Raw genomic sequence first — 22,234 nt, forward strand, 5'->3', positions numbered from 1 at the left:
GAGTAGATGGACATGGAAAAAACTGCACAACATATGACAAGAAATGACAAATATTCCATGATTACTGATATGATATGACCATTTCAGTAAAATAACAGGGAATTTAGGACAGATACAATGCATTTTGTGTGTGTCCTCACATCTACTGATTTCTTCTTCCATTACAATGACTTCCAGTGGGACTATAATTATTATGATAATTGACTAAAATGGAATATGACATTTTTTGCTTTTCCCCTTTATGCAATGGTTAGCTGCTGCATAGTAGTTACTATATACTATAGTATACAGTAATAGTTATTACTATTAAGTTTTCAATGTGCTGCATTTCAGGGCATTTCAGTTTCTTGTAATGTGTAGTAACTGTTATAAACATTGGTTCATATTTTGGAGATTGTAGTCTTCTCCACAGAAGAAATTTTCATGAATTCATTATTATTTGTCCTTAAATAGCACTGCAGATGTATGATGAAAGTCCAAGTCAGGCTTTGTTGCTAGAGGATCAGAGAGGACTTTATTACTGGATAGCAATATTTAAGTTGTGTATGCATTAATAGAGTGGAATTGGGTGCTCCATGTTGACATGAGGGGGGCCATGTTTGTTTTGGAATGCCTCCGGCAATCTCAGCCCCACTGGTGGAGGAAATATGGCGAGACACATATGGCCCAGAACTGCATCCACCCTGTGAAAGCCTTAGACAGCAACGTCTGTTTCCTATTTTGTTTGTGGTTTTGTGGTCTACAGGGTTAACTGAAGGTCGACCACCCTCATGAAAAAGTGCTGTAATAGATATATATGTAAAGCAGTAATATATGTAAAGCATCTAATTTTGATAAATATAAAGCATAAAATATACTGAATACATTTAATAAAATAATATCTGTTTACACCATAGCCCATTATATAAAATTACATTTTACTGTATGTACATGAAACTACATATCTGCAAATGGTAATATACAGTCTTTCATTTGGCATAAAACTGGTATGTACATATTCTGTATATTCATTTTTGATCTCATTCTTTTACATATATTAATGAGATTTAATACTTTAAAGTGGCACAATATGTACTGACGATCAGCTGCTCTGACAAGCAAAGGGACTTTTTCTCTAGTGATAAAAATCATGCAAAAAGACCATACCCCTTCCATGCATTTTCATTATCTACACTACATCCACAGCTCATAAGATGCATGCAATAAATCACTTAACAGTTTTACTTGCCATGGGAAAAAATACATCTACCCACTTTATACTGGTGCTGTCAATATTTTTAGTTTCAGGAAAGTATTTCCATAAACCATACAGTATATAACCAAGGCAACAAAAATAATTCACAGAAAACAAGACCAATAATCATTGTGTTGCCAATAAATGAATACACTGGAACACGCCAAAGATTATAAAATATTTAGCTAACAATGATCTACCATATCAGCCACTTGTGGAACTAGCACAATTAGACTAAGGTCAACAGTTTATCATAGACTGCAGGTTCAGGAAGTGATTCCATGTTTCTGGTTTGGATAAAGTTTATCAGCCTCAACCATAGTCAGCTGAATGCTAAATGGAAGGAAAGACTCTCGCCAGTGCCAACTGGAAAAAATACACAGTAAAAATGTATACACACATTCTGCCAGGTACTTACAATATACAGACACACACACAGACGCATGTGCGCTCATACACACACACACACGCACACACAATTTTTTATGTAAAAGAAACCAATAAAAGCAAGATTTTCATCAAGAGCCTGATACTGCACACTTTCAGCCCTTGGCTAAGACTTAAAACAATTTTCTTTTAGTCCTTAGTAAATGATCTGCGGAAACGACATGAGGGCAGCCTCATGCAATGCCAGAGCTTCTATACAATCTGTTTCTCCTGCATTGCAGTTCTCCAAGAGTAAAATCTATTTCCCCCCTCTGTGAAGAACAGAGCTCAAGCATGTCTAAATGAGAACAAAGAATAATAAAACTTCTTCCCTTTTCAAAAGCCTTACTCTTTACATAAATTGGGGTTTGAATCAAAGACAATTAATCAAAACAGCTGTCCCATTTTTACACATGCACTTAATCAAAAACAAGGCAATGGTTTTAATTTGCTGAACTCAATTTCCAACAGCATGAAGTAGCACTTTCTTCCACAGGCTTTCTTCCTTGCCTTGTGAGTGTGTTTGAGAGGAAAGCTCACCTGGAACACAGATATGCCTATCCTGAAGGAGCACATAGCCAGGGAAGCAGGCACACTCATATGAACCCCAAGTGTTGATGCACCGGTGGTGGCAGAGCTGTCCCTCGTACACCTGACACTCGTCCACATCCTCTGCTTCCTCCACGGCATTCTCGGCCTCCCCGTGGTCGCCAATGGAGAAGGCCTCGTTGGGGAACTTACTGTCTGAAACTAGAGAGCCAGAAAGAGCTCCTCACATCTTGTACAACACCTAGCCTATGTAGAGAATCACTCAAGACAGAGAAAATGCTGACCTCATTCAGGCCACATTTGCAAAATGCACCTTTCTCTTCAGTCCTCTCAGTGCTTTACATTCATATTGCATTCCACCCATGACCTTATAACAGCAGCATGCCTGACAAAAGGTGCCAAGCAGATGGGGCACAGCCTTGAAGGACACAAACGCATTGGAGTGTACTGGCCTACTGTGATGTCCCATTAGCTTAAACTACGATAATGTAAACTACAATCAAGCCCCTGTCACCACACTGAACCAAATATTTCTCACAGTCATTACCTAAATCTCAATGCAAAACAAGAGGAGATTAAATGTTTCCGCTTAAATTAATCGTGTTACGGGTGAGTCATAGGGATAAAAAAAAGCACTCTTATGGAAATAATTACTTCCCATCCATTTTCCAGCCCTAAACCTACACAAAGCAGCACTGAAGCCACCTCACACATGTCCCTGTTAGAAGGGCAGAGTGTTTCCACAGCTTTCCACTGGTTACACATGCCTCATTTCAGGATGTCATCATTCCATTTTTCCAGCCCTCATTTCCTTCTTCTTTGCAGTTAAGGAAAAGACATGGAACATGTGCAAAACACAGGAAAATGACACTTTTGACACTTTTGTGATTCAGTGCAGTTTGGAGTATGCACAATAGAAGGTTTGATCCACTGTTGCTCAGGACATTGGTCAACATCAACCACATGCATCACAGCATCAAAACAGCACTACGACAAGACCATGCTACATTACGGCTGAGGTTCTTTCTCCGTCTCTGTCTATCACTCAGTGCAGGGTCACTGGTCCCTGTAAATGCCTCTTTGTGTTGAAGTGAGCTCTGTTACACAGCCCCAAGGAGACACATGCCACAGTCTGGAAAAGTCAAACTCGGCTCCAGGCCGGGGGCAGATCTCACTGAATGACCGCGGTCAGCGGGGTGATGGACACGGCCATCGTGATGCAGGGCCTGAGCAGGCAGCTTTCACTCAACATGACGGCTGACTCACCCTCCTGCCCCAGACACAATCTGTTATCGCAAGGAGTCGGAACGTGTCCAGCCTATTATATTACACTTTGAGTATGAGAGAAGGACAGAGGTGCTCTGATTCTAATGGGCAGGTTTTGATGTTGAGGGGAGAAAAAAAAAACATCTCACCTCAATTACAAAACACACATTTGAGGTTTGATTATAACAATTTCATTTTTCTGTTCAAAAAGACACAATCTGCTGCAAACAACTTGACTTTACTTCCACTTTCTTTTATGCACTTGTTTCAGACCAATTCTAACCTTCTGTTCAACACAGCATATCCTTGCAAAGTTTGCAGAATGACTCATTGGCATCAGATACTTGAGGCAATCAAACATACAAAAACAATTTTACTGGCACCAATAAGATGACAACAGACCGCACTGCCATCTGTCCCTAATTCATCTAGGCTCTCCAACATTTTTCCACATTATTCTGAATGGTAACGCAACACCTGACGTCTCTGTTTTGTGCTTCTGCCTTAAAGAATATTTATCAATGTCAGTTCATATTTCAAGACTGTGATAGGAAATTGAACAGGAAATGTAAGGGATGATTCATAAAAGCACCCAACGGCTGTTCAAATGTGAGCCGCAAGTCGTGTTTCAACTTTAATCCCGAAGCAACAGAAATATTACAGTTGTCCCAAGGAAATTTTAACTATCATTTATGACTACATGAGATCACTGCTAAACCGTGTCATTAGTGTGTGAATAAGGGTTCCTCGCTGTGCTGGTAGAACGTTACCTCTCTTCGGCAGGGCTGTGGGGCGGGGCCTTTCCTTCCTCCTTATAGTGGGCGGGCTTTGTCCATCGTCCCCCTCGCAGCAGGTGAGGAAGACATGACCGCAGGGGTAGCCCAGATGCCGGTGTGCCTCACAGCTCTGCCCCTCGCTGCGGAACTGCATACCCAGGGAGCAGCAGCTGCAGCACTCCTGTCAAACACAACACAACAGCACACCCGGTTACCACGTTGTCACCGGGGGTCTTCTGCAAATCCATATTCACCCCCCCCCCACCTCCCCCACCCCCTTCAGTCCTCTCTCTGCTGGATGGTGCTCAGTAAACATGAGAGGAAAGTAACAAACAAGGACTGCATCAGTAACCATGGTAATCTATTACTGCAGCATTACACAGCCAGAGTTATGACAGCAGACCTTGGGAGCCAGAGTGCAAGCCAAAATTTGACTTATGACAAATGCCCCAATGCAATGGATACCACGACCCCCTCACCATGTCTTTGAAAGTTCTGCTGCCTGGAACACACAAATGGTGTTGAAAATTGAGGCCAATAAAATATGCTTCCTCTCGAGATTGTAATGTTTTCATTCTTACTGACAAACAGAATAAACTATGCATTCTATTTCAAAATTGAAACTTTCTCAGGTCCAAGCAATACATTAAAGGCCAAAAATTATAGCACTTGCCAACTTCTGACTGGTGACACAATTTCAGACTGGTATCAATCCAATAATCACAACTACAGAAACCCAACTGTGCCTTTATTTAACTTCCATGTTGGTGAAAACATATTAAATGAAAGCTCTTTTGGGAAAAAAAGACAGCATTTTCCAGATGCTGTATAGAAGGAGAAATTAGAACAGGTTGCTAAGGTTTCACATTCCCCCTTGTCCCAGGACTGAAAACAGAAAACACTGGTATCGTAGTCAGGGTACCGTGTTAAAAGAATTGTAGCGTACAAACTTTTAAATAAGCATGTTGAGATGTTAGACTTTTCATTCAGATAAGGTTTTCAGACTTCATCACAAACATCAAATTACACAACTCATTAATTTTGCCACCACAGAAAAGTTGGCTTTACCCTCTGGTCACTGTTTACATCAGTAATTGATGCCACCAAACTGGTAAATTAGCAAAGCTGTCTTTATCAGATGTACCTTATGTTATGGTATATCAAAACAGAATACAACAACGGAAACACATACTTTGAATCTATAGCGATGTAGGGATTTTTGCATTAAATGTCCTACAACTAGAATAGCTGGCATTGCTGATGCTGAGTGCAAAACCCCTTGAAGTAAAAATAAACAAGGGTAGGAAGCTACATTAAGATGTGAGAAGGCAAAGCTGTTTTTAAACCAATAGAAATGGAAAGCATCGGTAGTTAAGGTGAGTACAGAAAACTTTTCGTGAGCTCTGTGATTGGCTAGACTGACTGATTCTTACACATCATTTTATGCAACAGGGCACATACCAGTACTGCAGGCACACCCCTTTCACACTGAGGTGAAGGCAGCTCTGATAAGGTGATTTTTGCTGCAGGGAAAAGGTGTTCAATTTAAGCGCACCCCATGGCATAAACCCTCGTGAATGAGCACCGGGGACTCTGCTAGGCATGGCCATTTTTGTTAACAGTTACTACTCCATGACACCTACTGCCTATGCATTGTGATAAATCCAGCATTTTTGCTAGTCAGCATAGTGCACTTGTGACTACTTGAATTTTTTTTAATGATATACATGGTTGGGCTTTAATGGGGCTGCATTAAAAACAAATGAAGGTATTCCTATCTCAGTAAGACCAGAGGTGGATGCGCTCGGTCTTGTGACTTGCCTTGTAGGAGTCTGCCCCGCAGGCATCGCTGTCTCCTCCCTCACAACTGTCTCCCGCTTTGGCTGCATTCATTCCGGCCAGACACTGGCTCTCCTTCAGGTACCCCAGGCAGCACTGTTTCTGGGCAATCCTGACACGCCCCAACACAACAGGGTCGAACACATGCACAGTGAAAACTGGCAGCTTTATTGGATGCATCATTAATATTTTAGAACCGCTTCCCACCACTGCAAAGTATTGATGATTTCATTGATCTTCAACCTGCTACAGTCCATTTAAGGTAAAAAAAAAAAGTTGAATCTACAGTTATATGCATATAAAAACAATTTAAATCTATTACTAACGTAGTGATGCTCATGCAAGCTTTTCACTAACAAATGAATACAACAAATAAAAATGATCAACGTGGAACAAACATATCTTACCTACATATGGAGTGTCTGTCTTCCTTAGCAGCGGGCATTTCATTGCAGTGTTGATTATCTGATGCCCACTTCTGACCAACGTTGCAACAAGTTTCCACCAGGTCCTTTGCAGAAACTTGGGAAGGAGACATCAAAATAGATACTCAATGTATCAGTCTGATCCTGAATTTAAGAGGATGTTTTAGACAAGATACAAGACAGGTTAGCACTTGACAGAATGAGATCATTTGGTCTGATTCTCTCAAAGAGCCAGGGGTTCCTACATCAAACATTCATTCAGAAGCAACACCACCACAAGAAAGGTGGTTTTCCCCAAGCTGTCAGTGATTGCGTATTCTTTTGTAATAAGTGAAAGCAAAGTAATTTTGATTGTTTTTTTTTGGCTCCATTTTCAGTGGAATATATCTATTGCAAAATCCAAAAAAGACAACACTTTGGTCTTGTGCTGTAATAATCATTATAATGCCATACCTTATCACATCATATCTTCCATATGCTATATAGGAGTAACTGAAAAAATGATATGTGAACACAACTGAAATATGAAAAACGTTTTCATTTTAGTTACGACTACCTATTTTGTAATTATTTTTCTACAACATGCTGCGAGAGCTATGATACTCAGGGTATGTGTCCTACAGTAAATCAAAATGATTGAATGATTGAGTCACATATTAACCCTTAAAAATACTCTAAATTCTGAATATTTTACAATTGTGATAGCACCAGCTTAAGAATACATCAGTTCATTACAACACAACACAATAAAAAGCAGCCAATCAATGCTCAGAGAAACAGACATATGGTCTGGGTTCATTGGGTTGCCTTTTTTCAATCTGTTAATAAACTGAAAAAACGGTATCCTATTAAAGAATACTTCCTCTATAGATAACATAAAACGACTAGGGAGTACTGTTCATCACTCCACCGAGAAGCCTCTGCCTTGTGACCAGTGTGGTCTCCAGCTAAAGATTTGTACCATGAAGAATTTATGCAAGATCCTGCAACTCTTCAGGTCAGAGAACAGGACAACCAAGGAAACAAGGAGGATGAGAGGAAGAAGCAGGTTTATTAGGAGTTTGTGAACACCTCTCTGTGAATGCCTCCCTGAATAGTAAATAAAGCTGACATATTCTGAATGTGCCTTGAGCAAGTTCACCGGTGAACAGCCGGGGAAATTGATTCACCTATCATGCTTCTGTTCCATCCCCCACTATTCTTGCCAAATACTGGGTAACCTGAGCCATCTGAAAAATATTCTGCTAATAATTCTTATATTCAACAGCATCCTCATTTTCAACATGTAATCAGTCATTCTGTGGGAAGGAAGGAGCAACAAATCATAATTACAAATAACTACTTGTACTTCCTGAAAGAGATGAATGCTGAAAAAGAACACATATCACGCGGTTAACGATGCCATAAAAAAGAACACTGACTGCACGTGTCACAGCTCATGAACCAGTTTAATAAATTCAGTTTTTCAGGTGTCTGGGATACTGCTGTGTCCATGTGAGAACATTAGGAGAGTGTTTCTAGCAGTGCAACCCTCTCACAGTTCTGAATCACCAGAGAGCCCACAGCAGTACTGCGATGAGGGGACAGATAACCCCCCTGGCTTCCTGCCTCGCCTCCCTCTCTCACCCATCTGATCACTCACATGATCCTCTCATCTTTCCATCTCTCCCTCTCAAACTGAACCTGAAAGCAACAGAGGAACAAAATGTCCATCCACAGTGCTCTTTGACAGTGATAATGACAGCCCTTCCCCACCACCCCATCCCTGGCACCACCACCACGACACACCCTCTGCTTCACCCTTGTCAACATGAAAAACTGCATTGAACACAACATTGTTTTAGAAATCTCCACAATGCCTTTGTGTATGTTTGATCAGCCCCAAGGGTATTCCATTCTTTCATCCGAGGCCCAATCAACACCCACAGCCATAAACATGTGCTTTCCTGAAGCACACGCACTGAGCAGGACTCTCCACCCTCACCAAGTAGTTCACTTTGAAACACACTTGAAATCTTATTCCCATCCAAAGAATTAAAGATGTTTGGCAAACTAGACAGCTGGATAACATTAAAATGTTAACATTTCAGCCTTTGTGTGTGTGTGTATGTATATTTGCACTAGTCTATATTAGTGTAAATGTGTTTATATGTGTGCAAGTGTATGCCTATCACATGTTACACTGAGGTAAGGCTAAGATTTTAGACAGATGAAAAACCATTCTTGAAAAATGGGAAATTATAAATATTGCATAAATTGGAGTGTTTGAAAGTATCATAATAAAGTCTAAGAGTTATGGCAATTCTAAATAAATTATCACAAATGGCACTGTGCTCTCTATAAAAGAGGGCTGCTATGGAAACCTAAAAAAGATTCATATCACATTGCTTACTTACATAATTACATTATTACGTTCTGGACCTTGTTGGCCCTTACATTGGATCTGCCTCAATAAATAATTCCTAACATACAGTACATATAGGAGACAGACTGCAATGAATGTCAATTCAGGCTTCAATAACGCTTCAGTGCGGCACAGCAGTGCAACAGCTGACTGAACACAAAACCACAAGATGAAGAGAACTGCATATGGATTCAATAAGGCAGACTCATAAGTGACTGTTGTTGTAGATGCAAGTGCAGCACACTGGTAGAAAATAAACAACAGCAGTTCAACTAAAAGAACAATACACAACTACCATAACATTGATGTTTAACACAGAGCTCCAAATACCATTTTAAATACCTTTTATACATTAAGAATATTTACAACTATATAAGTGAATCCACTGTATGAACGGTATTTCAGCATATTTGAGACCAGAATATATGGATCTTTTTACAATAATTCCAGATGGCTCATGCAGCATGGACAACACATTCTTACTAGCTACATACAAATAAGTTACAGCATTCACAATGGTTCCTAAAAGGTTAAAAGCACTTGCTACAATAGATCTAGACTGCAATGACATATGGTGCATGTTAGCAACCACATAAGAAGAAGGGGGCTCTATGACAGTTTGTCTGTTGAGAGTTGTGTCCAAATCTTCATCCACACACTTACCACAAACCAAAAAGAGCCACAGCACACACAAAGTTGATTTTAAGATCAGTTCGATTCCAGTACAAGGTACACCATTTGTCTCTTTTGTACAATCTGTCCCACTGCATCTTCTAACAGAAATGCCATATGCTTAAATATGTGAAGATAGAACATGCTGCAATTGTAAGAATTGTAAGAATGCTGCAATTGTAAGAAAGGTACTTCAGGATATTGCACGGTATATCAGCTATACCGAATAATGCGCCCTAGATAGGGACATCCTCTCACCAAATAAAATCAAGATTTGTGCAGAAAATACAAGAAATTCTGCTGATGTCAATGCCTGTACCACTATATGTTTACACTGTGTGTCAAAATTCATATGAAAAAGCCAAGGAATCAATGCTATCTAACCTGACTTTCATTTGTCCTTTACCTTGAGACTCCCTGAAATCAGCATTCCTCCAAACATGTAATTGCATGCTTACTCTAAAGTCCACTGGATAATCATTTTGAATGGTAGAAATATGCAGTCCAGAGTGTATAATTCATAGGTTCCGAGTTGAGGCAAAGTCCTGTGAAAATTAGGTTTTAAAGTCCTGTAAAAGCAAATCAAAATCAGCAGCAACTTTAATGAGGATGCTTTTCTATAAGATTCATGTTTACAAGCATTCCTCAAACCTGCTGAGAAGAATCTCGTAATATGATGACAAGTGGATATATATTCCTCCTCCTCATTTTCTCAATTTGCAGCCAGTTCGCCAGGCTGCAACTTGCACAATATGAAACCATTTTCTTTATGATGACTTTAATTCAATCCAAAAACTCCTCTAATAAAAACAGCTCATAATGGTCTTGGTTGGATGGCTTTTCCTCACCCACTCCACTGTAAATTATATAAGTTTACAAACACTTTTAAAAAGAGACATAATCAAAAACCAGCAAGGCACACAGTTATATATTGTAAGTATATGTTTTCCTTCATTTCCATCTACATTTATGGTTTGAGAAGCTGTTAGTGGTTACCAAGAAAAGAGAGAACATGTTTCTGAACTTGTAACTGTGTGCTTCATCCCATGCGGTGTCATGCAAAACATGCAACTAAATATTGACATGTACTGATCTTAAAACAGGCAACAGCACAAAGGCCTGAAACAAGGGCCTTAATCAGTCCAACAATCTATTGTACTGTTCAGGCTTGACCCTGTCACTTCATATTGACCTGATTTAAGTGGGAGTTGCCTGTATTTTTGCCCTATTTCCTCTATGGATGTCCTATAAACAGTAAACATATCTATACAAATGAATGGAAGTTTCTGTATGTTACGAAGGCAGAAGAAGCTGTAAACCACAAACATTAACCAAAGACCAAACAGTCAGTTCAACTGGAAGGTCAAGCATACAGATTAACATTTGGAGTTCTAATCACCTCAGAAACAATAGAGAATCAAACTATTTATAGTATAGCCAGAGGACACTTTCATCAAATGCGCAGTTTGCCTATATAAGTAAACTGTTTTTTTTTTCTAGCAATCTTCCCTGCTAGGTTGATGACAGGGTTCTTAATCAAGTAGCTAAACCAAATATAATCAGTTTGGTTCTCTAATGATCCAGCCCGCTTTGTGTCCTTGCAGGGGGGTTTCAAGAGTGATTAGAGCTCCTCTCTTCCTCCTTGGCTGTCATTAAGTCACATGCCAGACTGAAAACCTGCTATTGAACACAAAGCACATCTGCACTGGTTTTAAAAAATGACAATGACATCCACAAAAGCTTGAAAAGACCGTCCTTACCAGGTCCCTGAATGTTTCAGGGCTTACCTTTCCACTAATGAAAAATCTATGCCCAAATTACAGACAAAGTACTAATTAGGTAGGAAGACATTCCACAGGGAAAGAGAGTGACCCTGAAAAACGTGCGTCACATTGCTGGGCAACACAAATAAAATATGCCAGCGGACAAAGGGAAAACAAAAACGTCTCTCTGCATGGACTAGAAAAAACTTCCTGTGTTTCCTGTTTAACTTTCATGGAAATAAAAGTGATTCATGTTCTTCCAAAAACATGAATTGTTTGCTTACTGATGTGTTTATTTGTAGAGGGGAACAGGAGAATTCCACGAATCACCAATGAATTCAGAGAATATCTCAGTAGTATGATTTCATAAAACTGGATGAAGAGGGGTAATGATTCAAAATGACTGTTGGATGCTAACAACCTGACTTATACCACTGCAACACTGATGGAAGTATCATGTCATTGATATTGTGGCTATTTATCATTTTACTCCTGTGGCCAAAAAAAACTGCAAAAAGCATTACTGTGTTTGCAGACACTACAAAATATCATAGCTCACTGATTTCTCTCTATAAGAGCACCAAGGTATCTTTTCTTCCTGAAAGTTCTTACAGGCTGTCTACAGTAATAGTCCCCTCTGAAACAGATGATCTGCAGCATAAAAAAACAAGTTGCGCCCCAAAGAACACCTGGTGAAAGAAGGTTTTCAAGGAAAAATTGTGCTTGCTGGTCATGATAATATCTGCCCAAAAATGTCTTTCATGTCAGTGAGAAAATTGTGATGTTTGAACCAAGTTGTGACAACTCAGACACTCCAATTACCATATATATATTTTTTCACTCTTGGACCTTCATAAAACATGTCTGTGAATATATAATTTCACACTTAATGTGCTGCGAAGAATCTCAACCATATGATTTAGAGGTCAGAGGCTGATTTAACAAACAGACAATGGAATCTGATACTGCAAGCAGACCAATTACATCTTCATTACTGGGCAGACGTCCCTTGCACCCACTATGTCTACCAGATACAACTCCACCAGCACCTTGAATAGTAAATGGAGCTTGAGTTTAATCATTGTCATCAACAGGAGAGAGAACAATCAAAGGTGGGTATAAAGTCTAATGAAAGAGAACTAACATTTTTACCACATCATCCACAGTGACCTCATCACAAAGATAAAATGTTCCATTAAGTGGACATATGGCTGGCCAAGCAGTAAATGCGAGTGCCATTTCCATTTCTCCTTATCCAAGGTTTAGATCCTCAGGAAGTCATCTGTGCAACAGATGTCTCTGACATAAAATGAAATATTTGAAAGAGGATCCTCCCTTCACAGGGACAGACATTTCTTTGTCTGTTACTAGAGAGACTTGTATTAAAAATATGTGGGAAGACCAAATGTGGTAGAGGTACACAGCAAATCTGTTAATTTAAATTGTCATACATTTTGAAAAAAGTAAATAAGGCCTATCCAAACTACTGACACTTTTTAACATTATTTTCTTGCACTCTGGAGTCTTGAAAAGTATTTTTCTGTGAACAGAGCTCATTGACTAATCTCCACTGCAGCAGTAGTAGTAATTATAATAATAATGACAGAAAAAATCTCAAAGCAGTATCTTTAGGATACTAAGGATGTTTTAGGATATTGTTACTTAGCATTTACCTTCATAGCTATGTTGTACACTGGTATGAAGTGTTTACATAATTTCATTGTTTGAGAGAATTTTTCGTTTCAGAAAAGCAGCTTTGAAAATAGTGAGCATTACTGATTCTTTAGTACAGGATCAATTCCCTGTCAGCATGCCAGTTCCATAGCCAAAAATTAATGGTACTTTGGTTTGAAAGTGCAATGAAATACCTCTCCAACCACACCGTGCTTATTCAGCACACCACTCTCAGGTAATTAAGACCAACAGGGACACTGGAACACACCAGTAATACTTGTTATTTTAACGATGCCAAAAGAATCTGATGCAAGAGACCATGAGGTCAATGAGTCAGATTAACTAATGGCAGATCAGTTAACAATTCAAAAATCAAAGAGCCCATCAGGTTTCGAATTTACCACATTAACAGAATGAACAGGAATACAGCCAGCTCTGTTCTCTTTGGTAACAACACGTTCAAATTGTTTTAAATGTGTGTTCAGCCTGGAGAAGCCAGGGACAGATCCCGCCAGGGAGCCAGAGAGTGAGTGACGTATATGACTGATGCTGTTAAATAAGGCATAGCAGGATGCCGTTTCGGCAACACGAGGAGCTGATCCCACGCAGATATGAAAGAGGCATAAAAACACAATATTTCATAATCCTGACAACTAAAATGGACAACTCTGTTTCTATTTTAAATGCTGGTGTTAGCACATTAAATACTATGCACAAGGATGAGGATGTACCGATATTAAAAACTTTTTCCCCAAAACTGCAGAACTATGGATACATGAGTATAAAAAAATCTCATCCTCTATAGGAGTTCTACAACTTGAGAATTTAAGAACATTACTCAGACAAATAAATAGCATAACAGGGTATTAAATCAATGGTAAAACTAATGTATACACAACAGATTTGCAGTCGTGAACCTCTGTAATGGCATGGACATTATGCGGTGAAGTGGCAATCAGCAGCACGCCATTTTTATGACAGTGCATTTAACATTTTGACCGCACAGTGGTTATCACTTGCTCTTTGGTGTTTGGCACCCATCCTGAGTTATTGACTTTGAAGTCTTGGAATATTAATCACATCCAGCAGTGTAGTTACTCTTGTAGAGGACATGAAAGGTCTTCTGAGTAAGGCCATTTTTTTTCTCAACTGACCAACCCTGAAACAGATTAACTGCAAACACTGTAAAACTGATCTGCAAACCTATTCATCACTTTTGCAGCTCTACCCTTTGTCCTTCTACCAGGGATCAAAAAAGTGCTCTTCTCTGACCAGTACCAGAACTATGAACTGGTGTAGTGAATATCCCTATAGCCAGTGCTACAGCAGTTGGAATCTGGTTTATATAATTAGCTCACTATGATTAGGCTTCCACAGTGGCAGGACATAATTGGCTTCACCCTACAGAAGAAGATTAGATTTAAGTACACCAGTGTTCCTTGGTTTCTGCACCTATGACGAAACCCTCTTGTAGGATCTTGGTCTGACCCCTGTTGCCTTGCCTGGGAAGAGAGGCTCTAGTTCCATGGCAACAATGAGCATGAAGAGTCTGTTTCCTGTCTGTTTCTTTTGCTGTGGTGAACTTACAATGCAACAACATATGGTTTTAAAGATACTCAGCTCTATATAAGAGCTCTCCAATGGATGTTTTCCCCTTGTTTACCCCCCTTGACATGTACATGTTTCACTGTCAGCTCCGGTGCAGCTCTCCCTCCTGCTGTCTGCCTCCTGACAGAGGGAGACATATGGTTCTCCCCAAGGGGATCGTCTTCCACCTCCACTCCCTCTCCCACCATTTTAGCAGATCGATGAATACAGAGCAGACCACCACCAATACACCGGAGGAGGTCTCTACCAGGAATCTGTGGCCTCTCATTGGCCAAGCCCGCCACAGTTTGTGCAGATGCCCTGCGTTCTATGTCACCTCACTGCCTGTGCTTATTGCAGGAGCAGCTCCATGCATCAACCGTGCGTGTAAATAGCAGAGGCTTGATGCAACACAATGGCCCAAATGGTGAATCATTCCTTGGCTGCGGGAAGGTTGGGTAATTAAAATCCTAATGCATCCTAAGAGGCTGATAACTAAGGTAACAACTTAGGATGACAGATTTAAGAGTGCGCAGTCCACAGTGGAGATGGCGACACCCCAGCTACCGTACAGGAGTCTATTAATCACCATGAACACATAGATGGCAGGCCAATTACAGAGAGCCAGCACAGTTCAGTGAAAACTCTCAAACTTCCCTGCATTGGAATCAAATGGGATTGCTTCCATATTGCAATGTTGACCACTGTTAAAAAATCATTTCTGCACGGATCCGTGTGGCCGTGCTTTTTACACAAAATTATTTGTCTTCAGTTTAGACAGCTCAATGAAATCCTCTAAACCGTAGAGGTCAGGATGGAGATGGTACACTTTACAAATCAATACAGTTAACGATGAATGAGTTTACGTTTTACACACAATCCAGTTTACCTAACAAATCATGTGACCTCTAATTTTTCAACTAGCAAGTTATCTGTGGAGAGAAGAGGAATTTTATGATTTTATCTGAAGTCTCCACTGTTCAGACATCTGGAACATTAGAAAACTGAAAAGTCAATAAAGAGCAAAGCTCATGGCAATACTATGTCATCTACCAATGCTTTTATTAAAGCTCCTCCAACTTCCTACTACAACTGTGAACATTTTTGTAATTTCCACATACCTTTTGTGACTACCCCTCCCCTAATAATAACATGTTTTATATGTTTCTATACTTAACTTCCTTTTCATTTGGCCTCCTTCTCTTTCATTAGCTAATCTCTTGCAACATCTCACCTTCATGTCTAGCCCCACAACCACTCCGAGTCATTTATGTCATTCCCAGAGGCCTGTCTGAAGAGCAGTGTCCACAGGGACACACTGACCGGCGGAGCCCTTTCGTAGGAAGCACATGTGAAATACCTAAAACCATTTCTAAATCTTAAATGGCAGCCCTGTTAGCACACTGTAACCTCACTGTAATCACATGAAACCACCTACCACATGCTCCACAAAGAAAGATTCAGCTCTGTGAGGCTCTGAATGCACATGTATAAGGAAAAGACAAATGCCCTCTATGATTTCAGAGACAGAGGCCCACAAGCCATCTGCCTGTTACAGGCTTTGTCCTTATCTCTGAATTACTAAATGTCAAACCTTAAATGAAATTGTTTCATTTCTTACATACTGTTTTCTCATTAACTTCTGCAAATGACAAAAGTAAAAAATGTAGCACTTGCTTCACTTAATTACTTAAAGTTAAGGACAAAGTCAGTGGTTCAACAAATTATTGGTTAGCCCCATTCAGCTGAATGCACAAACATCAAAGCTGGGAAAAATGTGAGGTAACTGGGTGGCAACTTCAATGATAAAAATACAAATAGCACACAATGCTCTGCTCTTGTTTATACCGTTCAGTAATTCTGAAATAAGTACTGATAAGAGAGGTGTTTGAGACTCCACCATGGAAACAGCTCATTAATTCTGCCCCTTACATCAGTTTATATGGAAAACTTACAGTATATCTAACTGCTATCATGACCGCTTACTTCGTTCTTAGGGAAGGAGCATGCAATATGTCTCGTAAGTCTCAATATCATTAAGCATGACAACCAACAAAGCTATTCACTGGAGTGTTTGGGCATTCACCAATACAAACTATTTTTGTTGAGTTCTGGGATATGAACCAGACAGCCAAAAAAACTTTTAAGATTCCTGTGATAGTGCCCCAGACTTCACCCTTGAGTCTGATTTTCAGCACAGACTGTCACCCCAGCCAATCAGAGCTACAGAGGCTGTGGGTAAGTAAAAACACACTGTAAATCTATTCTGAAAAGTTTCCAGTCGACCTCTGTACACCTGAATTTCAAGAATTAATGAGCGTAAATCACAGACCCCAGATGAGTGTGATGTCTGCCCTTTCAGCTAAAGCCTGTGTGTAAATTGATTTTCAAAAGCCACATACTCCCAACTTACTTTCTAATTTCTACACAGTGACTTTCAATTTACAAAGCGGGTTTTTACAAAGCTTTCCTAACCACCTCATTTGTAGGTTGTCACTCCTTGCCACAGCAAATCCTCCCAAATCAGATTATGTCCACAATGCACTGATCTCTCTCTTGAGTTCATTCATGTTCTGTATCCTGACACTGTCATCTATTTGGCCACATGGACTGAAGTGTTAATGCTAACTATGGACACTCCTCCATTATTATAATAGTAATTTCTTGATGTTGGAATACAAGAGATCCATGTGGCTCCTCATGTAATTCGCTTTAAGAGAATGTTTTCACACTCCACCCTGGACTGCTGCAAACACTCACTCAAAGATCCATTGTTAATGGATGTTTTCTCCCACCTCCATTTTTGAGATTTCTATCTTGATTACACTAAAAAACACAAAAGTTCTGTGCTTGCAATCACTTTTCCCATACAGGAAGAACATTTCATTTCTGTAAAGCACAATGACCACTAATGTAGCTGCTGATAGGTTTAAGGGGTGTTTTCCAGGTCTGGCTTGTCCCTTGCCTTCCTCTATAAACACAATAACTCAGATTTAGCCACCCAGCCATCATTGTCAACCCCGGTTTCCATACCCCTCAGTGGCTTCTACTCGAAAAAGCATTGTATCACTGAGAGTGGTGGCAAATATACCCTAACATCCACTCCTCTTGCTGTCAGAACAAAGGGAGGAAGGCATAGCAAGTGTGTATTTATCTTGCTACATTCTGAGATAAGACTACAGTCTCCACCAGACCACATCCAGCATGGAAAACTGTCTCGCTAATCACCCTCCCTTTCACTCACTCTCTCTCTCGATTTCTGTGGTTAAATACAGCAGTCCATTACTATGCGCCCTGGATCAATTTCTTTTATTGGCTCACTGCACATATGAGGCTGTCATAAAATGTCACGAAAGCAAAATGTTAAAATGCCACATCAGCACTTTGTTTATGATCTTTACAGAAATGACCACTAGTAATGATGAACACTGACAAAAATAAAGATACACTCTAATCTATTTTATTCCTAATTTGGTACCAGTACATATGTGTGAGTTGGACCATAAAGAAACCTGCTCAAGGAGCTTTTTCATACAAAGACCTCTTTCTTTACAATCACGGAGTCACTGCTGTTTTCCTACTTAGGCAGTCAGTTTGGAACAGAGCATTATTGTATTACAGAGAGGGAGAGTGGCAGAGAGTGAGAGAGAAAGAGAGGAGAGAGAGGAGAACCAGGGGCAGAGCAAATCAAGACTCTCAGCACCTCTTTCCCCAAGACAGAAAAACGGTAAGACATGAATGAGATTTACTCCAGCTCTATTTGAGAGCTTCAATATTTTCCTTGGCTCAGACACAAATTTTGAAGCTAGGGGTGCAGATGCTACATAATTGTAAGAGCAGAATGTATAACTGCTTAGTTTACACCATGGCGGCATCCATGTGCATCTAGTCAGTCTTCTTCAGAATAGCGTATTTTGCAAGATCTAAGATAAAAGGTCACTAGAGGTCTAAGGGGCGAGGCTGCATGCTGCCCCGCTAATTATGGTGCAGATTCAGGAGCTACAGCCTCATGCGAGTACAGAAATTACTCAGGCCCTGGGGGGTAGCACCTAGCTGCCCCCAGCTCAAAGGCAATAACAGGGCACAATCATTTATCACACACAATGGCGTTTTCAGACACAGACTTCAAATGAAAACCTAGAGCCCTGAAGATCCTTTACCGTATCAGAAGGACAGACCTCCTGGACAGAATTAACAACAGGAGGATCGTTCATCTTGGTCCTGTTTCACCCGAGAAGGGTTCAACCAACTATAAACCAGTAAATGATGTGCATCTGGACTGTGTTTTTCCTGCTTCTTTCTGGATGATATTTGCTTCACATCCAACATGGACTTATTAAAAGATAATACTCAACTATTACCATCTGTGACTATTCCTTGTTTTGGGATGATGACATCACTCTCAGGGGGGCTTTTCATAACCCAGTGACCTTTATTGGTGACCTTTAACAGAGCCAACCCACCCTGAAGCCAAGACTTCAGCCATGTCACCCTTCATACTGATTTCATCTGGTGAAGTGGGAAGACCATTTATGGAGAAATAATAGTTCCGTCAGACAATATCAAGAAAAATTAACCAAAAATATGTTGATGAGAGAACTGGATTAGTGGTTACACTAAGAGAATAAAAAGAATCACATTTGCCATCACAATGTTCAGAACAAAAACAGGAAAAAAGAACAAAGAGGGGTAAAGCATGTAGTGAATTACAGAGACCCCCCCCCCCACACAGGTCAAGGGTTTAAACATATCAATCAAGTGCACCGGCACATTGTTTACTCTGACCCTAAAGTGAAGTACATTTACTCTTTACCCCCAGGTCTGGTGTTTAAAAGACCACTAATCTTGAATGCACATTGGTCAAATCTGATTTACACCATACCAAACGCAAAGTACTCCACAACAAAGGACAATAACAGATGTGACCAATGTGAGCAGTGTACTTTAATGTGAATATTTAAATGATGTCATGACTGGCAAATCAATGCCAACTAAAGAATACTTGTCTCGCTCTGCAAAAAATGTCAATGTGGACTTGATTACATAAGGAAAACCAGCAGCAGGCACAGGGACAGCATAACAACAAGATGCCTAGAAATGCAGCTGCTGTCTTTTTAGCTGCATATACTGTAATGCATTACATTACTTTGCGACTCTTCTGTAAATAATTGCATATTCTCAAAGGATGTTTTTTTGAGCTCAATAGTTTGTGGCTTCCCATGCTACATCTGTGTAAAATAGCTAATTCAATTGTTCAATTCCTGATTCCCATTCACTGGCTTGCGCGCTGGGTTTAAATGCACCTAATGAAAACATCTCGCATCATGTGATGTTCTTCATTTTTCCATATATTACAAAAAATATACATTGAGGAGTTACAAATGTCTACATGCAAAATTTCGTTTTTGCCTCAGCCGAAACTCTCTTCTCCACAATCTATGCTGAGAACACGGGTCATTGTGGCTCTTGACATTCACCCCCAGCCAACATCAACATCCCACAGCAGGGTTGAAGCACTATTCCAGCATCAGTTGCCCGGCTGGAAAAATAGCCCAGCACATAAGATATATTCTTCAGGAAATCTGTCAAATTATAACTATATTCAACACAGGCACTCTGCTACAGATAGCCTGATGCTTTATTCATAGATGAGATTAGCAGTTGTTGAGCTCTGTTAAATAAAAATTAATTACTTGGTCAATTAGTATGAGAATAGGACAAAACATTGCCTAGCAACTCACCACATAACACACATGCAAATGTATGCTCATGTGTGCTCATGTAGTACTTTTCCTTCTTTCAAGGACCTCAATGCACTTTTCAATGTATTAGAACAGTGTTTCTCAATCGTCCTCCTGGAGCCCCCCTGTCCTGAATATCTTCTATCTATCCTTGCTCCAAACATGCTCTTGATTAAATCAGGTGTGCTCAGCTAATCAAAAGTGCCACTGATGAGTTCAGTCAGGTAGGTAGAGCAGGGAAAGATGGAAAACGTGTGAAGCAGGGGGGCCCCAGGAGCAGGATTGAGAATCAGTGTATTAGAAGGATGGGTGACTTAACACAACTATCACCATGTTCCGCATCTACCTAGGTGAAACACAGCAACCTTTTTGGGCCAGAAAACCTTTGCATTACTTGAAGTGGAGAAGCAAGGATAAATTTAGTAGACATAATTGAGTGGTAACTATATTATGTAACTTGGCCAGGAAACCAGGGAGCACCGCACATTCAGACCTCAGTTTAACATCTTTTTAACACCTTTGATGCAACACTCTTTTAGAATCAGCAACTGTACACTAGGCCCATGACAAGTTCTGCATTCCCGCAGGACCACAGAGGTGAGAAGAATACAATAATTCAATGCACTGCCAATGGTCACACTACAAGTCATACAACTCATGACAGCGGTGTGGACACTCATTGGAGGATAGGCACAACACCACTGATGTCACTGCTACTTAGAGGCGCCTAACAAATCACAGGGTACCTGACAGTGGTGAGACAAGAAAGCACTAGCCAACCTACCCACCTGTATCCCAGGCGGGACAAAGTCAATTTTCTCTGCCGCTGTCCCAGTCACTGCTGGCAAATGACACAGCCAATTCAAACATGTGTCAGCGTGTGAATGAGGGGAGTGTGACAAGATGGTGCTAGGATGAGCTGGCAAAGCATCCCAACAGTCCACATGACTTCACACATTACATTCAATATGTGATGTAATCCAAGCAATTTGGAACAGCACAAAAGCCCAACACAATAAATCATTTAAAAGATGTACAAATGAGATTAGCACTTCATTATGCCATGTAAGGCGGCCAAAAACCTTCAAAAAATTATTTTTCTGAACTTGTGTCAAACTTTGGAATAACAGAATTTTCTGAGTTTGAACTTGTTCCACTTCCACTGTCAATTACATTTTGTGTTTCTGTTACATAAAAACCATAATCATCAATTGTAGAGAATGTGTGCTGTAGACACAGCCATGAAGACTGAATACTGCTGTACTTATCTTCTTCCTTATCAAGATTAATCAACCCAGAAATGTTATAGGAGCAGGAAACAGATGTGTGTGCAGCAACTTAATCCTGAGTACTTAACACATAACTTTCCCTTTATAAAGCGAAAAGCTGCATAGAACCGCTACAAACTCTAGCCAAACTACAAATGCTTCTTTATTTTTATTTCTATATTTCACAAAAAGGCCATTGATAAAAAGAAATATATAAGAAAATAGAAGGAGCAAAATAAACTAATTGTCCAAATTGTTGCATTTATGTTACTTCAATGAATGGGGGCATTAGCGTTCTTCTTGAGCCACTTCAAACGGAGTCATCATGTGCTATCAGTGACCTGCTGACTTGGTAACATCCGGAACTGAAGCCCTTATGATGCACTTCCATTCAAAACCTCTAGATCAAAGTCTCCCTTTATATTGTGTCTATTTATGGAACTGTACTTCAGAGCTCCACACCCAGCTCCCACAGAATGGTTATTTAAACTGTAAAAAATGTATCTTTTTATAGGAATGCAAATATCATTACATCACATTTACATCACAATATGAAGTACTGCACTGTAGAGTCAGTGGGTGTGTGTGTATAGTGGCTATACTAGTATGT

General features: G+C 40.0%; 1 protein-coding gene across 3 annotated transcripts in view; it reads right to left on the minus strand.

Annotated features, from left to right (window-relative positions):
- fbln2 (fibulin 2) overlaps positions 1 to 22,234 on the minus strand; it is a 57,449-nt gene that overhangs the window by 17,615 nt on the left and 17,600 nt on the right. For all 3 annotated transcript variants that reach the window (XM_036530894.1, XM_036530895.1, XM_036530893.1), the window contains exons 3-6: positions 6,498 to 6,612; positions 6,073 to 6,202; positions 4,246 to 4,432; positions 2,201 to 2,410 (exon numbers count right to left, since the gene is read on the minus strand). In XM_036530894.1, coding sequence (XP_036386787.1) covers positions 2,201 to 2,410; positions 4,246 to 4,432; positions 6,073 to 6,202; positions 6,498 to 6,612 — 642 coding nt within the window. The remainder of the gene's footprint in view (positions 1 to 2,200; positions 2,411 to 4,245; positions 4,433 to 6,072; positions 6,203 to 6,497; positions 6,613 to 22,234) is intronic.

Source organism: Megalops cyprinoides, chromosome 6 (assembly GCF_013368585.1).
Source record: "Megalops cyprinoides isolate fMegCyp1 chromosome 6, fMegCyp1.pri, whole genome shotgun sequence".
Taxonomy (NCBI): Eukaryota; Metazoa; Chordata; class Actinopteri; order Elopiformes; family Megalopidae; genus Megalops; species Megalops cyprinoides.